The sequence below is a fragment of the Euprymna scolopes genome, chromosome 38 (assembly GCF_053919585.1).
Source record: "Euprymna scolopes isolate OS-2025 chromosome 38, ASM5391958v1, whole genome shotgun sequence".
NCBI lineage: Eukaryota > Metazoa > Mollusca > Cephalopoda > Sepiida > Sepiolidae > Euprymna > Euprymna scolopes.
This window is the reverse complement of record NC_136519.1, coordinates 55,252,649-55,274,003: the sequence shown is the minus strand read 5'-3', so window position 1 is coordinate 55,274,003 and position 21,355 is coordinate 55,252,649. Positions and strand designations below refer to the sequence as shown.

The window sequence follows — 21,355 nt, the reverse complement described above, 5'->3', positions numbered from 1 at the left end:
GCTCGTGGCAACTACAGAGCACATACAAATACAGGACAAAAAGTATATTCCAAATTCCAAGATGCTGTCCATCTTACTGCTTATTTTTTCCAGCATGTTAAAAATGTTCCATTCTTGATAGCACCTGTTTAGTAGTGTAGATTCATTCATATAATTATTAATGTGAATTTTTAAATCTTTTCTGCCCTGACTCTTCACAAGAATAGGAACTCAACTTTAAAAGAAAAAAAGGACTATGGGCATGATTACGTAGATCCAAAAAATTGGAAAAGTAGTTGCAATTGTATTTTGTGATGTTACATCATCTTATATATATATATATATATATATATATATATATATATATACACACACGCCTTATAGCAAATAAGTGTTGAATAATAAAATAGATAAGGGGTGGGAATACAATTAATTTTCCTGCTTAATTCAAGTTAGTAGAGGTGAATTATATAAAGCTCATCCGATATCCTCCAATTGGTTTGAATAAACAACTGGTGGGTATTTTCTATTGATGATCGAATGCACAAGTGTTCATGACATGCAAATCTTGTTTTATCAACACTATTTTACCCTCCATTCATAATTGGTGAGGCCACAACATAACCAACTACCTTGTGTTTATCAAACGACATTTGCACATGTGCACGCAGGTGTTGAGAGGGAGAGAGAGAGGGACAGACAGACCAGAAAAAGAGAAGGAGGGGGAAAGAGAGGGGGGAGACTGAAATCACAAGATATTAGTAGACCTCCATTGGTTAGAGTTGATCAGGTGTGTGCTTTGCTGGACATTGATATGGCTGTAAAAGTAAGAGTGACGAAGGTCTTAGCAGCAAGATCCCTGGTCTGCTGAAGACCATACTTTACCTTCTGAGGGCCTACATGTCTGGTGACTTGTGTAATCCTCTCCTACCCTGATAAGATGTTTGAGCAAAGTTCTTCACCATTTGGGTACGTTGCATTTCAGATTCTCCTAGAATGTGTTTATGTCCACAGCATCTATATATTGTGTATCACAACATTGTGGTACCGCAGCCCTGGCTAGTCACTTTCCAGAGGTACTCTCTCTTTCTATATGTGTAAGAGATCTTCAAAATGAAACTAACTTGCATATGGTGGACATGGCTCAACCAATATAGTCTGTATTGTCAGAAAAGTGTTAGGTATCCTGTCTTTCCATGGTATTCCCAGAATGAGACAACTAAAAGCGGTATAGTTGCTTTTCATGCATATCAGCAACTGTTCAACACCGACTTTGGATGCTGGCATGATGAACCTGCTGCAAAAATGTTCTTGTGATTCTCAGAGGTTAAGTGTTGGGTTTGTCCTGCACACATCGCCTTATACTGTCCAGATTTAATCTTTTTGAGATCAGACCTAAGCCTGTCTTTAAATCTCATTGCACCTCCATTGTATCATTCTCATATCATTTATCCCCATGCAACGCAGGCCATCAACCCTCACCAAGTTTAACATCCATATATCACATGGTGTACACATGCCTGATAATAACTGAGATTTACAATCAGCAAAATAACATGTACAATTAGAGTTGGCTATGCTTTTTGCTGAATTAGTGCCACAAAATAAAAACTAATGATAAAAAAAACAAAAATGAGGCTTGATAGTGGACTAAACTTGCTTAAGACCATATATAATCTTAATCAAGTTCTGTCCAGTATTGTACCCAGCGACTTATGGAAGTCAGATTTAAAATCTAGAAATAATCTTAGTCTCTTTGGCACTATTTCATATCTTGAGGTTGTACAAGTGTCAAAGATTGACTCCAATAAATTCTCCCTTTACATGAAGCAGCATTCTGGAGATGGGTTTGATTTACGATTAACTCCGAAATCAAAGATCAATGTAATAATGTTTATAATATCACAACATTAAAAACTTGCATGTCCTAAAGAGAGTTACTTCTGCATCGAGCCATTTAGTTAACAGTTTGGAATATCAAACAAGAATGGCGTTTCTTAAGATAAGTCTATTCAAAGAATGACAGACCAAAGAAAATGAGAACAAATGCTATCTCAAACTAAAGACAGACCAGAGAAAATGCTATTTCAAAGTAAAGCATGACAGACCGACTCATTGTTAATATTGAACCTCAATTTTTACAATTTCATATCCTAGCAATTTGCATAAAAGCAACAACTGGGAGTGAAAGTGGCTAAGTGGTTAATGACACGAACTGACAACCTGAATGTGCCGAGTTCAAATCCAGTTCGTTCCATAGAAACACTTTTACTTAGGGATGTTGGCAACCTTCATGTGGTCCCTCCCATAAGTACCTGCTGCCTTTCTATTAAGAATTCCAACTCAAAAGATATTAAAAAAACGGATGTCAACAATAAAATCATCATATTCATACAAAATGATGAACAACTATCACAAGATTTCCAAATGATAGTAAAGCAATTTCTTGGTGATTATTTTATTCCTCTCTTCTCCAAGAAAAAAAAAACAGATCATGAAATGGTTATGACAAATTGAATAAAGAAACCAAGTCTGATTGCAAAGAGAAAGACAACAATTAAGTAAAGCTTCTACATAATATCTTCTACCCAGCTGTAGGCTGGAGAGACAGATAAGCAGGCGTTTATTGGCTACATAAAACCGTCATTATACAGCATGCAGAAAGCTTAAAATTTCAGGACATCTTATTTTTCCACTGGAAATCTGAAGCAATAATTAGCATTTTTGGTAGATGTGTTCAAAATGAAAGTTGCATTTATCAAGAAGATCAAATAATGAGGCAAGCATTTATCTTCAATATTAAAATTTGAATGTACACCTTGTGTCAAAATTAGCAGGGAAAAATTGTTTCACTAGATTTCATACTCATTTATCTAGATATATTACTAAAATATTTATATTAAATATATAAACTATATAAGAAAAATTAAATTATCATTTCTGATGACCCATCGTTGATTGGGAGATTTCTTTTCAAATTTATTTTGTGTCTTAGATGGCTGTTTGATTTACTATTCGCTTTCTCGATTCTCCTCACCACTTGAAATGGTTTTTTATTCAGGGATTGGAAAAAGGGATGTGTTTTACTTGCTAAGTTTTGTATAATGGGACTAGAAGTGCATATTTTTGAGTTTATATAAAAGAAAATATATTTTGATGTACATATATATATATATTCCTTAAAATATAGTCCAAATAAGCTCGATGAAGCTAGGTTTTCGGCTTCGGAGCATATATACTGGTAAGTTATATTCTAATGACCAGAGGAAAGAATCAGTCCAAACATAATTATTTTTTTTTAATTATTATTTTTTTTTTTTTCAAAATTGAGGCAACTACCTATATTTTCTTTACTGTCTTACATGTGTTTCACTAATTATGGATAATATTGTCTTTATTCTCTTCTCTTCAGAGACGAGCAAAAATAAAAATCAGTAGATGAAAAGCTGAACAAAAAGGTATTTAAGAAAGATAGTAAAAACGGTAAGTCAAATATGTAAAAAAAAAAAAAAAAAAAAAAACTCAGTTTAAAAATTTTTAGTCAAAAGAAAAAGACCTCACTCCCCACCCAGTCAAAGATTCAATGAAGGGTGGTTCTCGAGTTAAGTCAACAGATTTTAACATTAAATAGCTTCAATTCATTCTTTTCCTTACCAATGAGAATGGAGATAATTTGTTGCCTTTTTCTTGTGAATTTAACCACTTTGTTTCGCATAGGTTATGAGTTCAATCCTTACTTGTAATCTATGATTTCGCCATTTCTTTAATTTGAAAACTATACGCTAGGAAAAGATGGATCCTTTTATGACAGCATTGTGACCACCACTGCTTGATCCAGGTTCATGATCATCACATCTGCCACAAGGCATGTTCAAAAAGTACTCAGACTGTAGCCAAATTTTGACGACATTAAAGTGAGTACTCAATGAAATCTTAATTTTCTTCAAGATGCAAGATGGTATGTTATTTAAGATAACTTGTTTCATCAAGCATAACCGAGTAATTCATAATTGTATTTTTAATATCGCCTCCATTGCTGATTGAAGCTTCAACGTCCAAAAAACTGTCACTTACAACAGATTATTACTTTAGTACTATATCAGTTACTAGCCTGGGTTTCCGATATTGCCTGGGTGTTTGGAGGAGTGTGCTGAGCGGAAAAAAAAAAAAAAAAAAATGGTAGTAGGCAGGCAGGCTTGAACCCATGATGCGAAGGCGGAAAAGAAAGTGAAAGAAAATCTGACGTCTTAACGTGACTTCATGACGTGACTGGAAGTTTGGAAAGTTAAAATTAGGCTAAGTCATTCCAACTGACATGATAACTTGCAAAAATGGCTTGCAAAAAATCGACCCCTTCTAGTAGAAAACTGCCCAGTTGAGGGTAAAGAAACTAATGTTTTTTAATGTTTTTGGCCAAGTTTTTGATATTTGTCGTTCGAGATGCCAAGCTTCAAAATGATACCGATCTCGTGAAAATCCGTCGCCTCTGTCGAAAGCTTTAAGCAAACATATATACATTTAAACAGACAGGTAAGATTTATAATATAGATGCTCCGTGGATTAAATAAAAGGTTCATTTCAAAATTCCGTAAAAACAAGACTCACTTGAAGGTTGATGGTTATATTGGCCAAAATATTGTGAGATTAGCATCCAAGATGAGAAGAGTAATTTGAAAAATCAAAATCATGCAAGATGATGCAAAAAAATCGAAATGAGGAGACAAACATCAATTTCATCCAACAATGTTCTTTCATGGCTTCCAACTCCAATATTCTTTGTATTGTTTCGCGTTTGGCTTCAGCATGTAATCTTGATTTGATCTCAGATTTCTTTGTTTCATGCTGGAAACATTCAGCTCCATATGGACCAATCAATATGACCGCTGCCACGTTATTTCACAGTTAAAAAATTTGATCTCAAACTTCCAAATGATGGCCTTGACATGATCTTTTATTTATACCAGCAAATGCTCCTTCCGATCACATATTTTTCCTCTTATAATTATCTCAATTTGGGAGCGGGGTAGTGTACTGTATGTGGTCATGAACCCTTCCTTGGAGTGGGAGGGTTCTTTATGATACCATCCTCGCAGTCATTACCTTTTCTGTTGGGGTCAGCATATGTTCATCACCATGATACCATCTTCCCATAATAGCAAAAATAAGCTCCAACCAGTCACATAATTTTTTGCTGACTATATATATATATATATATATATATATATATATTACTACTTAAGTGATTGTGTAGTGAAATGAGCTTATTAAGTGGTCTCCTTTTTTCCCTCCTAAACTCAACAAGTCATCAAACTAACTTAAATTGACACATAAAAATAAGCAAAAACAAAAACAAAAAAATTCTATTTAAAGGCAATTAAAGTAAGTAATTGTTGAAAGCAATTGATACCTTTGAAGCTTCTGTACTGATTTAACCTGGTGGTCTGTATTAAACCCAACCCATTTCTACTTGGGAAGGAGGGGGAGTGAGAGAAAATAAAACAATAAAAAGAAAACAAAATTAAAAAAAAAATCACAAAGACAATTCCAAGTAGAAATGCTAAATTCGAAACAGTCCATCATAACATTCACTTTTGCCTCAAACTTGCTTGAAAGAAAATGTGTTTGCTTTTGTCTTGTCACCAACACAATTATTTTGGGTGATGGACATAATCACAGACAACAGCATTAACACAAAAAAGCAATGTGTCCCAAAATCTGGATTTATTTTCTGAGGGTAATTGACTATTGCAATCACAATCTTCATGAAAACATATTGCCCACATCACTCCATTTAAATGTATAGAATTAAAAAACAATTTTTTAGCTAGAAAAAAAATAATCATCACTATATTCAGTTTAATGACCGTTTTAAATGCTGACTGCGCTTTACAAATTGATTTCACAGCTATCATATCTGACCAGGTCTTTCCTTGGTGGTCTTCTGCCAAATGACTGCTATCTCAACTGATCTACATCAACTACTCCAAGCATTCTCATTCATTCATTTAGTGTGACCAAACCAACAAAGTCTCCTGTTTTGCACACATCTCCTGAGGTCATCAGATCTAAGTTTGTCTTTAAGACTCATGTTACACATTCGCTGTATCATTCTCATATCATTGCAATGAGCAAATAATTCTGAAAAGTTTTCAAAATTTAATTTTTTAAAATTTTTGTATGTAATAGAGGATTCCTTGATGGTACGAGGAGAAGGTGATGGCTTCCCTAGCCAATAACTCTGTTTCATGAAGTTCCATGCTGCTAATCTTAAAACTATACTGATGCTTACTTGACCAGCATATATGAGCAGGTGTTTGTAAGAGTCCGGAGGGGGGGGTACTTAAAAAATGACTGTTGCTGTCGATCTGAGGTATGTTTCTGTTAAGTCCTAGGAGATCGATTCTCAGGTTTTGCCTTCTTTCTGAGAAGGGGTTAGTTTATTAGTAATCACCTGAAATGTGAACAGGGCTGCTCACGCATTTTTTGTAGGCAAGGGTGCATTTATCCTAGTGAGCTGGATTTTCTAAACCACACCTTACTTTTGTGTCTAACCTTTCGGAGAGGAGGCAAATAAGATACTAACTGATCACTTGTGATGCATTGGTTCAACATCATGACATACATTAGTGCCAATTGATTGCAAACGTTAAAATCAATAATTGAAAAAGTATATTTTTTTTTTATTTATGAATTAGATTTGAAAAAAAATCGTCTATTCAAAAAAACATTCTTATCTACATAATAAAAGTAAACGTACTAGTGTCCAGATCACTTTAATAATCATGCATACAAATTTAATTTTATGAGCAAAGGTTTAATCTTAATAATAATTGATGATAATAAAGAAAGTAAAAAATAATCACGTATGCAAATATATTTTTATAAGGAAGATTAACTTTACAACTAATAATAAAAAGTGAAAGGAAAGAATTCCTTTCACTTAATTCTTTTTGTTCATAATATATTTGTGACTAAAATCCATTAATCTATGGGCACATAAATACTTTATTTACACATTTAGGAGAGAGAGGTGGGTGGAAGGAAATTATCTAGCTGTTGTGGTGTAACTGCTGAAAGAATAACAAGAAGACTCGGAAGCCATGAAATGAATAATACAGGGCGCATCCTGTGTGTGTGTGTGTGTGTGTGTATATATATATATATATATGTGTGTGTGAGTGTGTGTCATAAACAGCCACCTCGACAGCAAGTATTGTTTTAGTATTCTATTAGTAGCATATAGTAAATATTTGATTGCCATGTTCTGACTGAACGAGAATCCACCCAAAACCTAATATTAAAATCAGTCTGGAGAGATTCTCTTTCCTTGGCCGAGGACAGAGAGGGTGACATGTGACAGCGGAACAGTTACTACACCGCGATCCGATCTCGGAAGCAGAGGAAAAAACCCACCACAGATTTCATCACCCACGAAGAAAGAGGGAGAGAGAAAAGGAAAAGAGAAACAGAGACCGAGGGAGTTGAAAAACGTTCGGTCGACGTCAGCACCAAACACCTCCCACCTCCTCCAATATGAAGGCAAGCGACAGGTCGTTATCTGGTCAACGCACTCAGTGACCGCGCCGTGCCAAGAAGCAGAATAAGGAAAGAACTGGATTTCGTCAATTTTATTTTTAGAATCAAGGGGCGAAAAAAAAAAAAAAAAAAAAAAAAAAAAAAATGTAATAATTCCCTCGTGCGAGGAGTTATGGAAAAAAGTTTGGCAAAGACGGAAAAAAAAAAAAGATATCTAAATTAATCCCTCGATAAAGTTATTTTGGATAACCCAAAACGGATGCCGACACACATGTCTAAAAAGAAAAGAAACAAACCAGAAATATCTGCGAAATCATCGTTGGAACTTGTATCTCCCACGCGGAACTGAAATGTGTCGCACAGCGTCGAGAGACTGGATTTGGGTTGGAATATTTCTTCCCTCACAAAAGATTTTATTTGGACTAACTGCAGCAATTGCAAATTGTTAAAAGAAAAGAATTGACTGTAAGTGAAAAAAAAAAAAAAAAATTTACTTTCTTTGTCGAGCTAGAGATTGGACTTTTCCTCGTGTGGACTGGTTACTGCCGGTTACCTTTGGTCTTTCTGTTATAGGATTCTCTTTCAGTTAGTATGTTAAAAATATTCCCCAATCCCATTAGCTTTGAATATATTTGTTTTTGTTAAATCTTTCTTTCCCCTTATCATTAATAAATTTAGTTTTATATGATTTGAAAGTGTTTGTTTCGTTATCTCTTGCAAATTTCATTGTGTTCGATTTTTGTGTTTATTTTGTATCCGCCTGTCTTACAGAAAATAATTGTTTTATTTGTTTCAAACCTTTTTTGTATAAAAAAAGGAAAATTGAACCCAATCTGGGACCCGTGAACATACCCCTACTGCAGAAGATTTGTCTGCCTGTGATAAGCGTTTGCTATCCATAAATGCCCATCCATACCCCTGTGTTTGTACTTTATTGCATTTTATTGTTACATTTAAATATTGCCCCGGCCTGTATGTAACAATATATATATATATATATATATATATATATATATATATATATATATATAGACACACACACACACACACACACACACACACAGGGTGCCCACAAAGTTTTGCTACATAATCTACAGGATGCTTCCACAAAGTCTGGCTACATAATGTAGACAGACTTTGTGGACACCCTGTATATTAATAGAAATACAAACAAGTACGTTAGTTGAGTGGGAACCCCAACTAAAGAACAAGTAATGTTACGACTCTCCCTCTGAGTCTTAGGTCGAGACTGACTGGAAAGCAGAATCTGCTTACTGGAAATTACGTCAGGAATAGTTCATTGTCAGAATCTGTGGAGGTACCACCCCAACATTAGCATATTTTCTTTTTGTACTTGTATAATTTTCCTCACTTATTTCTTATTCAATTAAGATTTAACTTTTTTTCCCACAAATTTTATCGAGATTAGGTGTTTCGCTTTTTACAGTAACATTTACCTCCCGTGTGACAAAAAAAAAAATTAAAAAAAATCAATTGTTATGGATAAAAATAAATTACTATTCCCCTGGGCAACGTCGGGTAACCCTGCTAGTTTATTAAAAAAAAAAAAAAAAAAAATTTTTTTTTCTTTTGCTTATTATTTTTGCTTATTATTATTATTATCATTATTTAAAAAAAAAATTTCATGACTTTTGTCTTCTGACCTATCAATGCTAAAATTTATTTTAGGGTGTGATTGAAGATAATATGAAAAATTTACTTCCCTGACAGATTATGAGAAGTTTTGTCTTTAATACACTCCCTATTCCTTTCCTCCCAACACTTGTCGGCTCATCATTCTTCTATTGTCCTCTCAGTGTGAAAACGATCTACCAAACAAGGTTATCAGAGTTTTAGAATTAAATAGATTATTCATTTCCTAGGAGAACAAAAAATTCAATTGCACTTGGAAATACTTGCGTGTGTTATGCATCTTACTTTGGAAAAGAATATTTTTTAAATTCAAATATTTCAGTTTTGCATTCAATTTCATCATTAGACAACAATTAAGATTTCCTTTAATTTTTCCTGAAGAATCTCATGAACTTAAGCCATAAATTTTAGATATTTTCTAGAATCGAAATCAGGTAACTTTTGATCAAAATTAGAACAAGGATTCTAACAATAAGGTTTAGTATCATGAGACACAGTTGTAAACAAGACATAAGAGGTGCAAAACCATTTCATTCGGAGAATATATACATATTTTATTATTAGAATTTCACATGCCCATCTTAGCAGCAACAAAATGGTGTAAAAGATTAGAAGTGCAGACTGTCGCCTAGGTGGTTAAGTTTTAATCCTGGCTTGAGGTAGTTGCTAGTATTGCCGCATTGAAGTTGCATGTGTTAATTGTGAGACAAGGGTTGTGGAATCTGCAACCACATCTCTCTTGAATCGGCTCTGCAAAGAGTAGCCCAAAACTGACCGAAAACAATGCTGAGATAAGCGGAGAGCACATACAGCACCTGGAATTCCCAGATGGTCACCCATTTTAATACTGACCAGGCTCAACATAGCTTAACTTCGGTGATTGGACGATAACGAGTGTGTCAACGTAATTATGCCGTATTAGTAGTAAAGTATCACACTATAACCTGTGAGGATGAAATGAGGACGCTTTTGTGTAGCTTAATTGCCATAAATATATTTTCATACTTTACTCTTTCGCTCTCTCTCTCTATATATATATATATATACACACAGTAAGATAATTTATTTTGATAGTTAGATATTAAGTAATGATAGTAATTTTCTTTTCTTGTTCAAATTTGGTTAATTTTATTCAATATGTGTCCATTCTTTATAAAGCCGGAAGTGATGAAATGAATTGTGGAGTTGGAGGAGAGGCATTTTGAATCACTGTGCCTTCAACTTCGATATTCGCAAGCAGATTACACAGTGCTATCAATTTACGTCAATTTGAGTAAGAGGACTGAGAGAGATTGTGTAAGTAGAGATTTTAATCAGCACATTTTTATGAGGTTAAAGGAAGAAACAAACAAGAGTGGTTTTAAGATGCGTCTATTTCAAGTGTGACAGACAAGAAACTTATGTTGACGTTGTGTGTTTAGCAATGGAAATGATATTTCACCATTTAGTGTGACAAACTGATGGACTAAACTCTGAGATGCAAAATCTCTCTAAAAAGATAATGGAAAGAAATGAGAAAAAGAAGTGGAAAAAAGGGAATAGAACTGAGAAGGTAAGAAAAGAACTGAAGGGGGGGGGTCGAAAGGAAAATAAAAAGAAATATGAAAAAGGAAAGCGAAAAAGAAAGGAAAGCGAAAAAGAAAGGAAAGCGAAAAAAAAAAGGAAAGCGAAAAAAAAAAGGAAAGCGAAAAAGAAAGGAAAGCGAAAAAGAAAGGAAAGCGAAAAAGAAAGGAAAGCGAAAAAGAAAGGAAAGCGAAAAAGAAAGGAAAGCGAAAAAGAAAGGAAAGGGGAAAAGAAAGGAAAGGGGAAAAGAAAGGAAAGGGGAAAAGAAAGGAAAGGGGAAAAGAAAGGAAAGCGAAAAAGAAAGGAAAGGGGAAAACAAAGGAAAAACGTAAAAAAGAAAAGAGGAACAGCAAAAGAATAACACGCAAAGAAAATAAAAAAAGGGAATGAGAAACCAAAACGAAAAACAAGAGAAAAGAACAAAAACTAAAAGAAAAAGCAAAAAGCAAAACAACAACAAAAAAATTACTTGAGTCAGCTATTTTGAATCGTGACCCTCTTCTCCCAGCAAACATTTCAATAGTGGAAAAAGAAAGAAAAATCTTTCTACTCTTATTTCTTTCATCGTAATTTCAATTGATAATCATGCCAATTACTGAAAGCGTCATTTTACGTCCATTAGTAGAAAAGTAAATTCAAATTTCACTAACGTTTCAAGCAGCAATTCTGATTAATGTCGACTAATGACTATGCGAATAAGACGGAATAGTTAGGATGAAAATAAAGTGAAATTGACACAACGTACATAAAATATTTAAAATATTTCTGCACGAAATAAACAAAAACAAAAAACAACAAAAGATTTACTTGGCAAATAATTGAAACTCACAAGGCAAATTGACACTAAAAATGTTCCCGTGCCGTTATCATTTCCACACAGCAGTTCTATTAAAACATACTGTGACTAGTTATACCTACCCGGCGTTACCCGGGAGTCTTTCATTCAATATGTGTTTCGTTTATAGAGCCCCACCCCCATTTCATTATTAGTAAAACAGTTACAGTGTAGCAGATCTTTCTTCGTATTTATTTTGGGTAGTGATTAGTTTGTGGTTCGGTTCACTAAAACAGGAATGTTAAAAGTCACATTGAAATACACCGGGAAATTTAAACACTTCTGCACATATTCGGCTTTCCTAATTTTAGCCATATTGAACTTCAATGCTAAAATACAAACAGTTTCTGAAAAGACACTATGGTAACCTAGGCATTAAATACAGCCATTCGTCCATTGCCATGAAGGCGAGAGGGAACACTCAAACTCAATTCTCTGTCTACAGTTAAAGCTGAACCAAATCTGTCTTGTGTTCTTGTATTAATGAAACGATGAAATACAATTGCTTTAATCGAAGAGATGTTGGTATTTTCATATGGAACTCAAGTGATATTTTCTCCATTTTAAGCCAGCTCAGTCAGATAGATACAGACATGGTTATCTTGACAAAATGGCTAGCTCTGATCTCCTGCAAGCGCCTCATGACAATCATGAACTCGCATTCTACAACAGTTTTGATATGAGAATCAAATGCATAATTCTTACACAAAAATAAAATTAAAAAAAACAAACTGTTTTCAACAAATGATTAATTAATAATAAACACGATTGAACGTTCTGACCTTGTTTATAGGAAATATGTTCCATAATCGATTAGTCAAATTAGAAGTTATTAGACATTTTGCAAATAATAGTCCAGTCAGATAGCAGAGTCCATAACGGACACTAGGTACTTCAAAGATAGAGCCTACAACAATATCAAAACAACAAAATCCATATTTTTCATATTTTTTTTAAAAACTAAAGAAAAATTGAACTTGAAACCAAAATTGAACTGAACCTAAGAACTTTCAAGTACGACAAATTCACCAGCTCAAGTATGATAACAATACTAATCCATTTTTTGCGAACTGTTATCCTCATCTTAATAGTTGTTGTTTCACCATGTTTCGGCCAACTCATCCTCTGGCCTTCTTCAACTGGTTAACCGCGACAGGATAGGAATGCTGAACCCTGTAAATGTATCCTCAGTAATTACTGCCTTTCATAGTTCTTGTCTCACCAAATTTTGGCCAACTAATCCTCCGACCTACTTTGATGAAACAACAATAACAATTGGTGAAGATGAGGATGACACGCATTATGAAGCATCATCTCAAAAGATTCCAAAAAATAAAAATAAAATATATTAATACTAATCCAATCAGAACAGTTTATTGATGAAAAACGATCACTGCATCATCTGAAATTAATCACTTGAACAGTATCACTCTGCGTCTTTGTCTTACGTTTGACATGTTAAAATAATTTCATAGTGAGAACTCAAAAAAAAAAAAAAAAAAAAAAAAAAAAAAGGAAAGTTATACTACTTACCCATGAGCTGGTATGGACTGGATCATCTGATGTCATGGATCATGGGACTTTCTTCTTCATTAAATGCCAAATGGCAAGGTCATTTGATACCATTCTTCATTTGTTTTAATGTGTAAACAATAAGAAGATGCGAGGAGAGGAAGGCAGCTTAGGGAGGAAGGATCTTGTAGACATCTGTTTTGTTTTTTGTTTTTAATTCATAACGAGACAATGGGTTGAGAAAACTAAAATCATTTCACTGAAAAAGAAAAAAAAATATTAAACGTGAATTTTTAGTAGAATTGAAATTTGGTGTTTGTCAAAATAAAAGTTCTGAGTTATGTGATATCTTCAAAGATTTTTAAAACATGAAACATTAAAAATTGTCTTATTTTTGTATTAATTATACGGTAATTCACATACAAACACTGAAATTTTGAAAACATTTTAGTCATTTGTTTTTTTTATTTTTTAAAATAAAGATTGATCATTTGTATTGACCACAAAGACATTGGCATAACAGATAAAATACTAAGCAAAATTAAGTTCTAAGAACTGGAGGTTGAAGGTTCAATCCCCAGTGTGGGCAATACTAAGAATTTCAAATTACTCAAGACTTTACCCAGTCATTGGTGACAGAAGAGAATATCCTACTGCCATAGATTAAAGAGCTCCATTTTAAATTCTGTGTAAATTCCCTAGTTTGACAAGCCATATCTTCAGAAGGTTGGAAGTTATATCGTCCACAGCATGTTGATAACACTCAAGATGAGAATAGTAGTCCAAATAATACAAACGTTGATCTTTTTAGATCCCTCGAATATACGATTAACAATACAAAATTAACTCAATCGCCAAAATTCAGTTAGTTAAGTTCTATTTTTACTTAATTTCGTGTAGAAAAAAATAAAAATAAATAATCGATATTAGCATACAGAAAGGTTTCAACTCTTGCACTTTTTTAAAGGGCCCATAGCAATCCAAATATTATGAACTCGTGACAAGTATTCCAGCTATTATAACGGTTAACATTTTTCATTTTAAAAACATTTTATAAATGCGTTTCAGAAAACAAAACATTCTTTTTCGAACATTGTAACTGTTTCTTTGAAGACGTTCTTGTACATAAACAAATCACTGCAATAGAAGAACATAAGCCAATATCCGATAGACTTTTAAGTCTGCAACTGAAGGTATAAATTCAGGTATAAGAAGTGGATATGTATGCAATGCTATTTCTCAATATGTACATATTCTAATGAAGAAGTTATGAAGATATACAATAAAATAGAATTATATTATTTATTTTTATATTTAGATTATACTGATCATGAGTGATTTTAATAGTAGTTGGTCAATTGAACAACAGATTTCCGTATTGCAGGAAAATTTAGCTTCATTAACTCAAACAGAAAATATGTTCCTGCTGTTGTTGTAATGACGTTCACCCTGGACAGGTTGAGCTGGCTTCTCCCTTGGCTTCCTTGATATCTTAAACTATGGCAGCTAATGCATGGAGGTTATGAGCAAGGTCACATAGATGGCTAACCAACTATAATTCCATCGTAGAGGATGACTACTTGTAGACCCAAGAACTGGGAACTCAGAGTCCTTCTTGATAGTTGTTATCTTGGTCCTTAACTGTCTACTAATATGCTTGCGCTACCCAAAGAGATAGGGAGGATTACATCACAAATTCAACCTTTGGACCACAAGCTACATATCGAAATCATCAAAGACATTGCTGCAACAAAAGACAGATGGCAGACACTTAGATCAAGGTATCAGTGAAGAACAGTAGTTAGGACACGATCAGTCTGCCAGCAACATAAGACGCACTAAAGGCAGTCATTGTTAAAAACTTACAACTTTCACCAATTGATCACCTCAATTGGCCAGGTCTTTCAGCCACAGAGAAGGATAAACTGGACAACAATTTGGCAATCACATCTTTGTTGATATTAAAATCAACCAACATCCTTACAAGGTCCACTGGAAGCACAGAAAGGTGGATCTAGCAGCCCAACTCTATGAATGATCTCCACCATCTCTTGTCTAGATAAGACAGTCAACCCAAAGTAATGACTTCACCAAAATAGTGCCAAAGACAGTGGTCCCTAGAATACTAAAGAAACTAAGCATGATAAAATCCTAGTCTTTGATGTGTTGATACATATGCTCATGTGACGTGCAATCGCAGCAGGTATTTGCTGCATGGTTGCATCATGCCTTTAATGCATGGTAGGTAACTAAGGTCATCCTTGGTGACTATAGTAAAGCAATCTTCTTAGCTTTCCACAAAAAGGAGGCTGGAAACTTTGCTTGAATTACAGGAGTATCAGCATTATCGATGCAATGCCAAAGGTTTTCTAAAAAGGTTCCATAAATACCAGATATAGGGCGGATTTTGTCCAAGAAGGGACTGTGTTGACTAAATTTTCAATTTTTTAAGCATCTTCAAACAGTGCAGAGTTCATCAGCAGTTGTTTTTATTGATGATGTTGCTATTTTTATTGATGATGTTGCTATCTTTGATTCTGTTCATAGAAACTCCCTCTCATGCTTCCTGCAAGAAAGCAGACTGTTCCTACAAAACTTCTCAATCTAATTCAGTGTTACTACAGGTTGATGAAAGAAAATGTCTTGCATCAAAACAACTTGATAAAATGGAAAATAAATTCAAGTAAAATTTATCAAATAAAACAAGAAATATTTTGATACATGAACCCTATACAAGATTAGATAGCTCCATCATCAAGACAGTATAACCTCGGGATACGGTGACCCTGGGATACGTTTTTTTCAGGTTATGATGTAGAATATGTTTTTCTGGCTCCTGGTTACTGTATTTACCCCGCCTTATGGTGTTATTTATGTTATTTGATTATATACATGTGTATTATATACTGTACTGTATTTTGTTACTAATTTTTAATATGTACTGTATAAAATTTTGCTTAGCCCCACCATATGGGATTTCACTCTGAATGGATTAATGCCATATCCCATGGTTCTACTGTACTCCTGAAATTTCATATCCCAAGATACTGTGAGCTTAAAACTGAGTTTTACTTGATTGAAAAAAGCATGTTTGACTGTAAAGTACAATCTAAAATACCTGTGGCATAACAGATAAAAGTGCTAAGTTATAAGTTCTAACCAAACAGTTTTCTGAAAGTTCAATGCTCAATGTGAGCTATACTAAGAATTACAAATTATTTCCATCCAATCAGGTCAGACAGAAGAACAGCAAGCTACTCCGATGGATAAAGGGTTGCATACAGAGTCCAGAGTTTGAAAAGATGCACCTGAAGACTGTTAGAAATTATATCCGCTGAAACATTGGAAGAACATCGAAAATAAGAATGATAGTCTGAATAATCCAAATAAATTATCAATCCTCATCTCAAAAATTCAGAAACATCCAATCTAAAATTGAACATAGAAAAATGTAAACTTTTTGAAACATGCTAAAGTGATTGATTTTTTTTAATTTATGATCTTTTTATTAACTCAGAAAAAATACAAAAGAATAAAATAATCGATTTCTGATCTAGCAAGTCTGAAAGGTATGGTGGAAGGTTGCAGAAAAAGATATGCGCCACATAAAAAAAAAAATGTCATATGAACATATGTTCTTGAATTTTCAGATCAATCAGTTTAAACCAAGCAAGTGAGAGTTAGATTTTAGAGACAAACCATGATTAATCTTTTTTTTTTTTTTTTTTTTTGCAGGAGGAGGATGATGGTGGTGATGAAATGGCAATAATTTAATATTTTGTTTATGAATTTCAAAATTGCAACCGATTTTCAGGAATTTGATATGTGTAGTTGTACGACAGGACAACTGCATAGCATCAGGTCATATTTCCATTTTTTTAAAAATTTTTTCAAAGAAGTTCCCATTTGTAGAACATACTGCCAAGGGATTGCTTATTTGCAGACTACTACATGGCCATCTTCAAATCACATGTACAACAAATACTTGTTACCAACCTTACTCATAAGTAATCAAACTTTTTTATGCCATTCATTATTCTCAATACATCAATCTCATTAAAACTTATCCTTGAGCGGCTTTGAGCCTTGCTAACTGATGACTCATTAATAAACTTAAAATAAATCTTTCAACAAATTGTGCATTTGACTGCTTATTGATTTCTTTTGTTTTTCTTTAATCCATTAGGGATTGTGTGGCTTCAAGTTGGGCAGGCTGAGATTCTTGGTTAATGCATTATTTGAAGAAGCATCTGAAAATGTGGCCTAACGTTGCATTCTTGACTGGCTTCTTCCGCCATCTTGTTTGAACCGTTTCTTTTCAGAGTCAATAGATAATGAAAGGATTGGAAGTTTTCACATATTTTATTCCTCCAAATTAATCAACTCTGCATGTAGACTTGGGTGATCTTGCTGGACACACACACACACACACACACACACACATAAATTTACAACACAGCTGCTAGATGTAAACTAAACTAGTCAAGGCATAATTCTGGTCAGAGCACTAAAGTTTAGTAACAGAGCTTGGCCAGTAGCAGACGGGAGATCATTTGGGAATGCTAGGAACTGTATGATATCTTACCATACGACTGAGGAATGTTTGTGAATTTGATATTCATCCTTCTTTGAAAGAAGCTGGCACAGCCCATCCAGTGTTAATAGCACATCACATTAGTTTAATAGTCGGGGACAACCTGAAGGCTTCTCCCTCATCAGCTATCCCTGTATCAAAGTGTAGTAGGGTTGCCAGTCAAGTTTGAAATTAAAATTTCAGAATTTTCCAGCATATTTTTCCATATATTCTAGGATTTATACAATATAAATTCCAGGCCAGGAAAAAAAAAAAACAACCGCATGCACATGTCTCAGTTTCAAATCCAGGTTGATTCATGCTCATCTGTTGCAAAGGGGACAAATTTGTTTTACCCTCAATCCCGTAATAAACTGAATGTCGCATATAAGAAAAAATATAGATCATTGAACCTACATTAAGAAATTATAAATTCAGCCGGATAAGAACTGAAAATGATCATGCAACAATAACTAATATTAAAATATATAAATTTTTTTTTACAATTAGATCATTTAAATTTCAGGATTGTCCAGGTGACGTCAGAGAGTTATAGGGAGAGGGAGAGAGAGAAGCAAAATATAAAAAATACTTTCAAGTAGGTATCCCAAACCAAAATTTTATTTTCATAATGTCAAAAATCTTGGAATGTGGGTACATACATATTTGTAAAACATATACAATGGCACTGAAATTATATTTGTAGCTCAATTAGTTACCAAATGACCGTTTAAAGTCTGTTGGAAATTAGAAAATTTACCATCTTAAAAGCTTTTACATGGACCAAATCGAAGTTCTTTCATGATTTACTTTAAAATAAAAATCTAGGTTGATCTTTACTGTTAACATCTTAACTCGTGTTAAAAAGATTCACCATGTTAACTGTTGAAATGAATACATGTGTAAACATTCAAAGTTGCACTTCAGTGTCTTTTTTTTTTAGATGTAATGGGATTATGCCATTGTTAGATACAAATATACAAACATATGCACATACTTAATTTGATATAGATATGAGTGGAGAAGTTACCTCTCTTTCTTAAAACGTATTAAATTTTTTGTTTTCCTAATTTATATTATTAGTATGAAAGACTATGTTCATAATTATTAACCATGCCACCTTTTGAAGGCTAGAATTTATCAAATGATACTCTTGAATAAAAATATTTTAAATTAAAATTAATGAACATAAAAAGAAAATTATGAATATGTGCAATTAACAACGTATTGTGTACTTTTGTTGCATTGATCCTTTTATATGCAGTTTCTCTACAAAAATGTAGTCACAATATACATACACACACACACACATATATATATATATATATATATATATATATATATAAAAAGTGAGAATATCTGTGTGTGAGGACAATATTCAACCTATATACTCAATGAATTTTTAATCTACAGACTTGAAATTTGGTATATAGGATATTCAGACACGTGGAAAATTGTAATAGATTTTCATCTGGAAAAAAGGGCTGCTAAGGGGTTAAAATTGAAAAATTGGTACGTAGGAGTCATTGGATTTTTATCTATTAACTGTTTCACGAATGCACATGCATGAATCGGTCACATGGCAGATTACTTATGTTAAGAATAAGTAGTTTTGAAAACATTTTTTTAAAATCGTGTTAAGCTGGCCTAATTGTTGACTCATTGTCTTTAGGTTTTGGTTTCCATCTCAGCTGGAGTAATTTTATTTATTTATTTTTTTTACTTACAAGAAATGAATTGTTTAGAAAAAAAACAAAAAAAAAAAAACAACCGCATGCACATGTCTCAGTTTCTTCCTGTTTTTCTTTCTTTTTTTTTTTTTTTTTTTTAAGGAATTTAACGTTACTATCGTATTTCTGTTCATAATAAATAATTCTGTATTAATTGAAATATAATACACGTATTTTACTACCGGCCAACGCAGGGCAGCCTATATACACACAAAGAGTATTGCAGCAAAATTCGACACTTGACAAAAAATAAATAAAATATTAGATTTTGGTGAGTGTGGTGAAGCCCTAGATTGAGGGGATCACTGCTGGATGCTCCTACATTTTCCAGCAGGAATCCACTCTCGCATTCAATGCCAAGACCACCCAGGTGTGGCTGCTCAACAGTGTTCCTAACCAATAGTCACTGGGCATGACAACTCACCCAACTGCAATCTCCTTTACTATTTCTTTTTGGGCATGATCAAGGTCAAGACCACCAAGCATGCACACAACACTGAAGGCTACTACTGTGGAGGTGTTTGCTGCTATGGAAAAGGACATAATCACCAAAGTGTGAAACTAATTTTGCACCTGCCTTGAGATGATCACCTTATCTGATGTCAGTTACATTGAAAAAATAATGTAACTGTTGCTAAATTAATTGCCCGGTCTCCAAACTTTTTTTTCTGTCCATTTCAATTTAGTTTTGCTAAGTGTTGGATTTTTCTGCAATACCTAGAAAACTAAAAAAAATACCTGTCTCGGGATGGGTAACAGTTTTACAAGACATTTCCCTTATGAAGATTAAAATCACAATCTAATATGTTGTGACTTTAAAAGGCCGGTAATAATGAAGACAAATACAATAGTATACAAAAATGTATCAACAAAAGTATGTTACAAAAATTGTGTGTTTGATTCTTCGACTATAACTGCCATAAAGCTTAAACTGTATTTATTGTGTGCAAGTAAGTCCATTTATTCCCGAAATAGATAAATCAATTTACACCATTAAATAATGATACTAAATTTTATGTCTAGAATACTTATTCCAACTTTGATCTAAATCCATTATAAAAAGTTTAAGAGTCTTAAGATGTTGAAATTTAGGAAATTTTTATTTGTGTCTAATGACAATGGATTAAATTAAAGTTTCTTGATTTAGTCCAAATGAATGCACTTCTGTAGGAGAGGGATTACATCGGCTGAAATGATTTTGATTGCAATAAAAAAAACAGAGCTGAGCAATCTCTAAGTAGTAAATTAGTACTGCCATTAAATAAAACAACTTTTTCAGCATCTTAAGGTTAGGGTCAATAAGCTTCAACTTCACCTTGTTAAGAATGGTTTGATAATTTTCTTAAAATCATTAAATAAACTATTTTTCCTCTTATTTATTGGGAAGATTTTTTCAACTTCATTTTCTGAGGAAATTTCATCATAGAAAAAAAAAAAAAAAAAAGCACTCGTTCCCTGGATGTATGCACCCTGGTAATTTTTTGTCTTCCTCCCTCAAACATCACCAGAAATGATACAAAAATGAACTCCAAGTGCATTAGTTTGCCCATGTAATTAAAAATGGAAAACATATCCACACCTTAGTCATACCAGCCCATATAATCAATGCCTTCTCTCTGTAAAAAAGTCTTCCTGCATTTTTATTTATTAGTAAAATATGATAAATTGCAGAATGTAGTTCTACATTTTAAGTTTGTTCCATGAATTACAACCAGAAAGGTTTGGGCCGATATGGATTCCCAGTCATAGATGTACCTCAATTTCTATATTAATATTTTTTAATATAAAAAAAAAAGGTTTATTAAATTCTGATCAAGATTGTTTATTGTAAACACCCAACATGCACAATGTGTAGGATTACACACCACTATTTCTACATACGAGATAAATAATTATACACGTGACAGGATAACAGGTAAAATAAGTCTGGATCTGATGTTGCCACATACACTAACAAACCATGAAAGTTCAAAA

At 33.4% G+C, this 21,355-nt stretch overlaps 1 protein-coding gene across 9 annotated transcripts in view; it reads right to left on the bottom strand.

Annotated features, from left to right (window-relative positions):
- Positions 1-21,355, bottom strand: part of LOC145263152 (histone deacetylase 5-like) — a 506,934-nt gene that overhangs the window by 268,584 nt on the left and 216,995 nt on the right. For all 9 annotated transcript variants that reach the window (XM_080120140.1, XM_080120145.1, XM_080120142.1 and 6 more), the window contains one exon: positions 13,100-13,337. In XM_080120140.1, coding sequence (XP_079976266.1) covers positions 13,100-13,103 — 4 coding nt within the window. In that variant the 5' untranslated portion in view covers positions 13,104-13,337. The remainder of the gene's footprint in view (positions 1-13,099; positions 13,338-21,355) is intronic.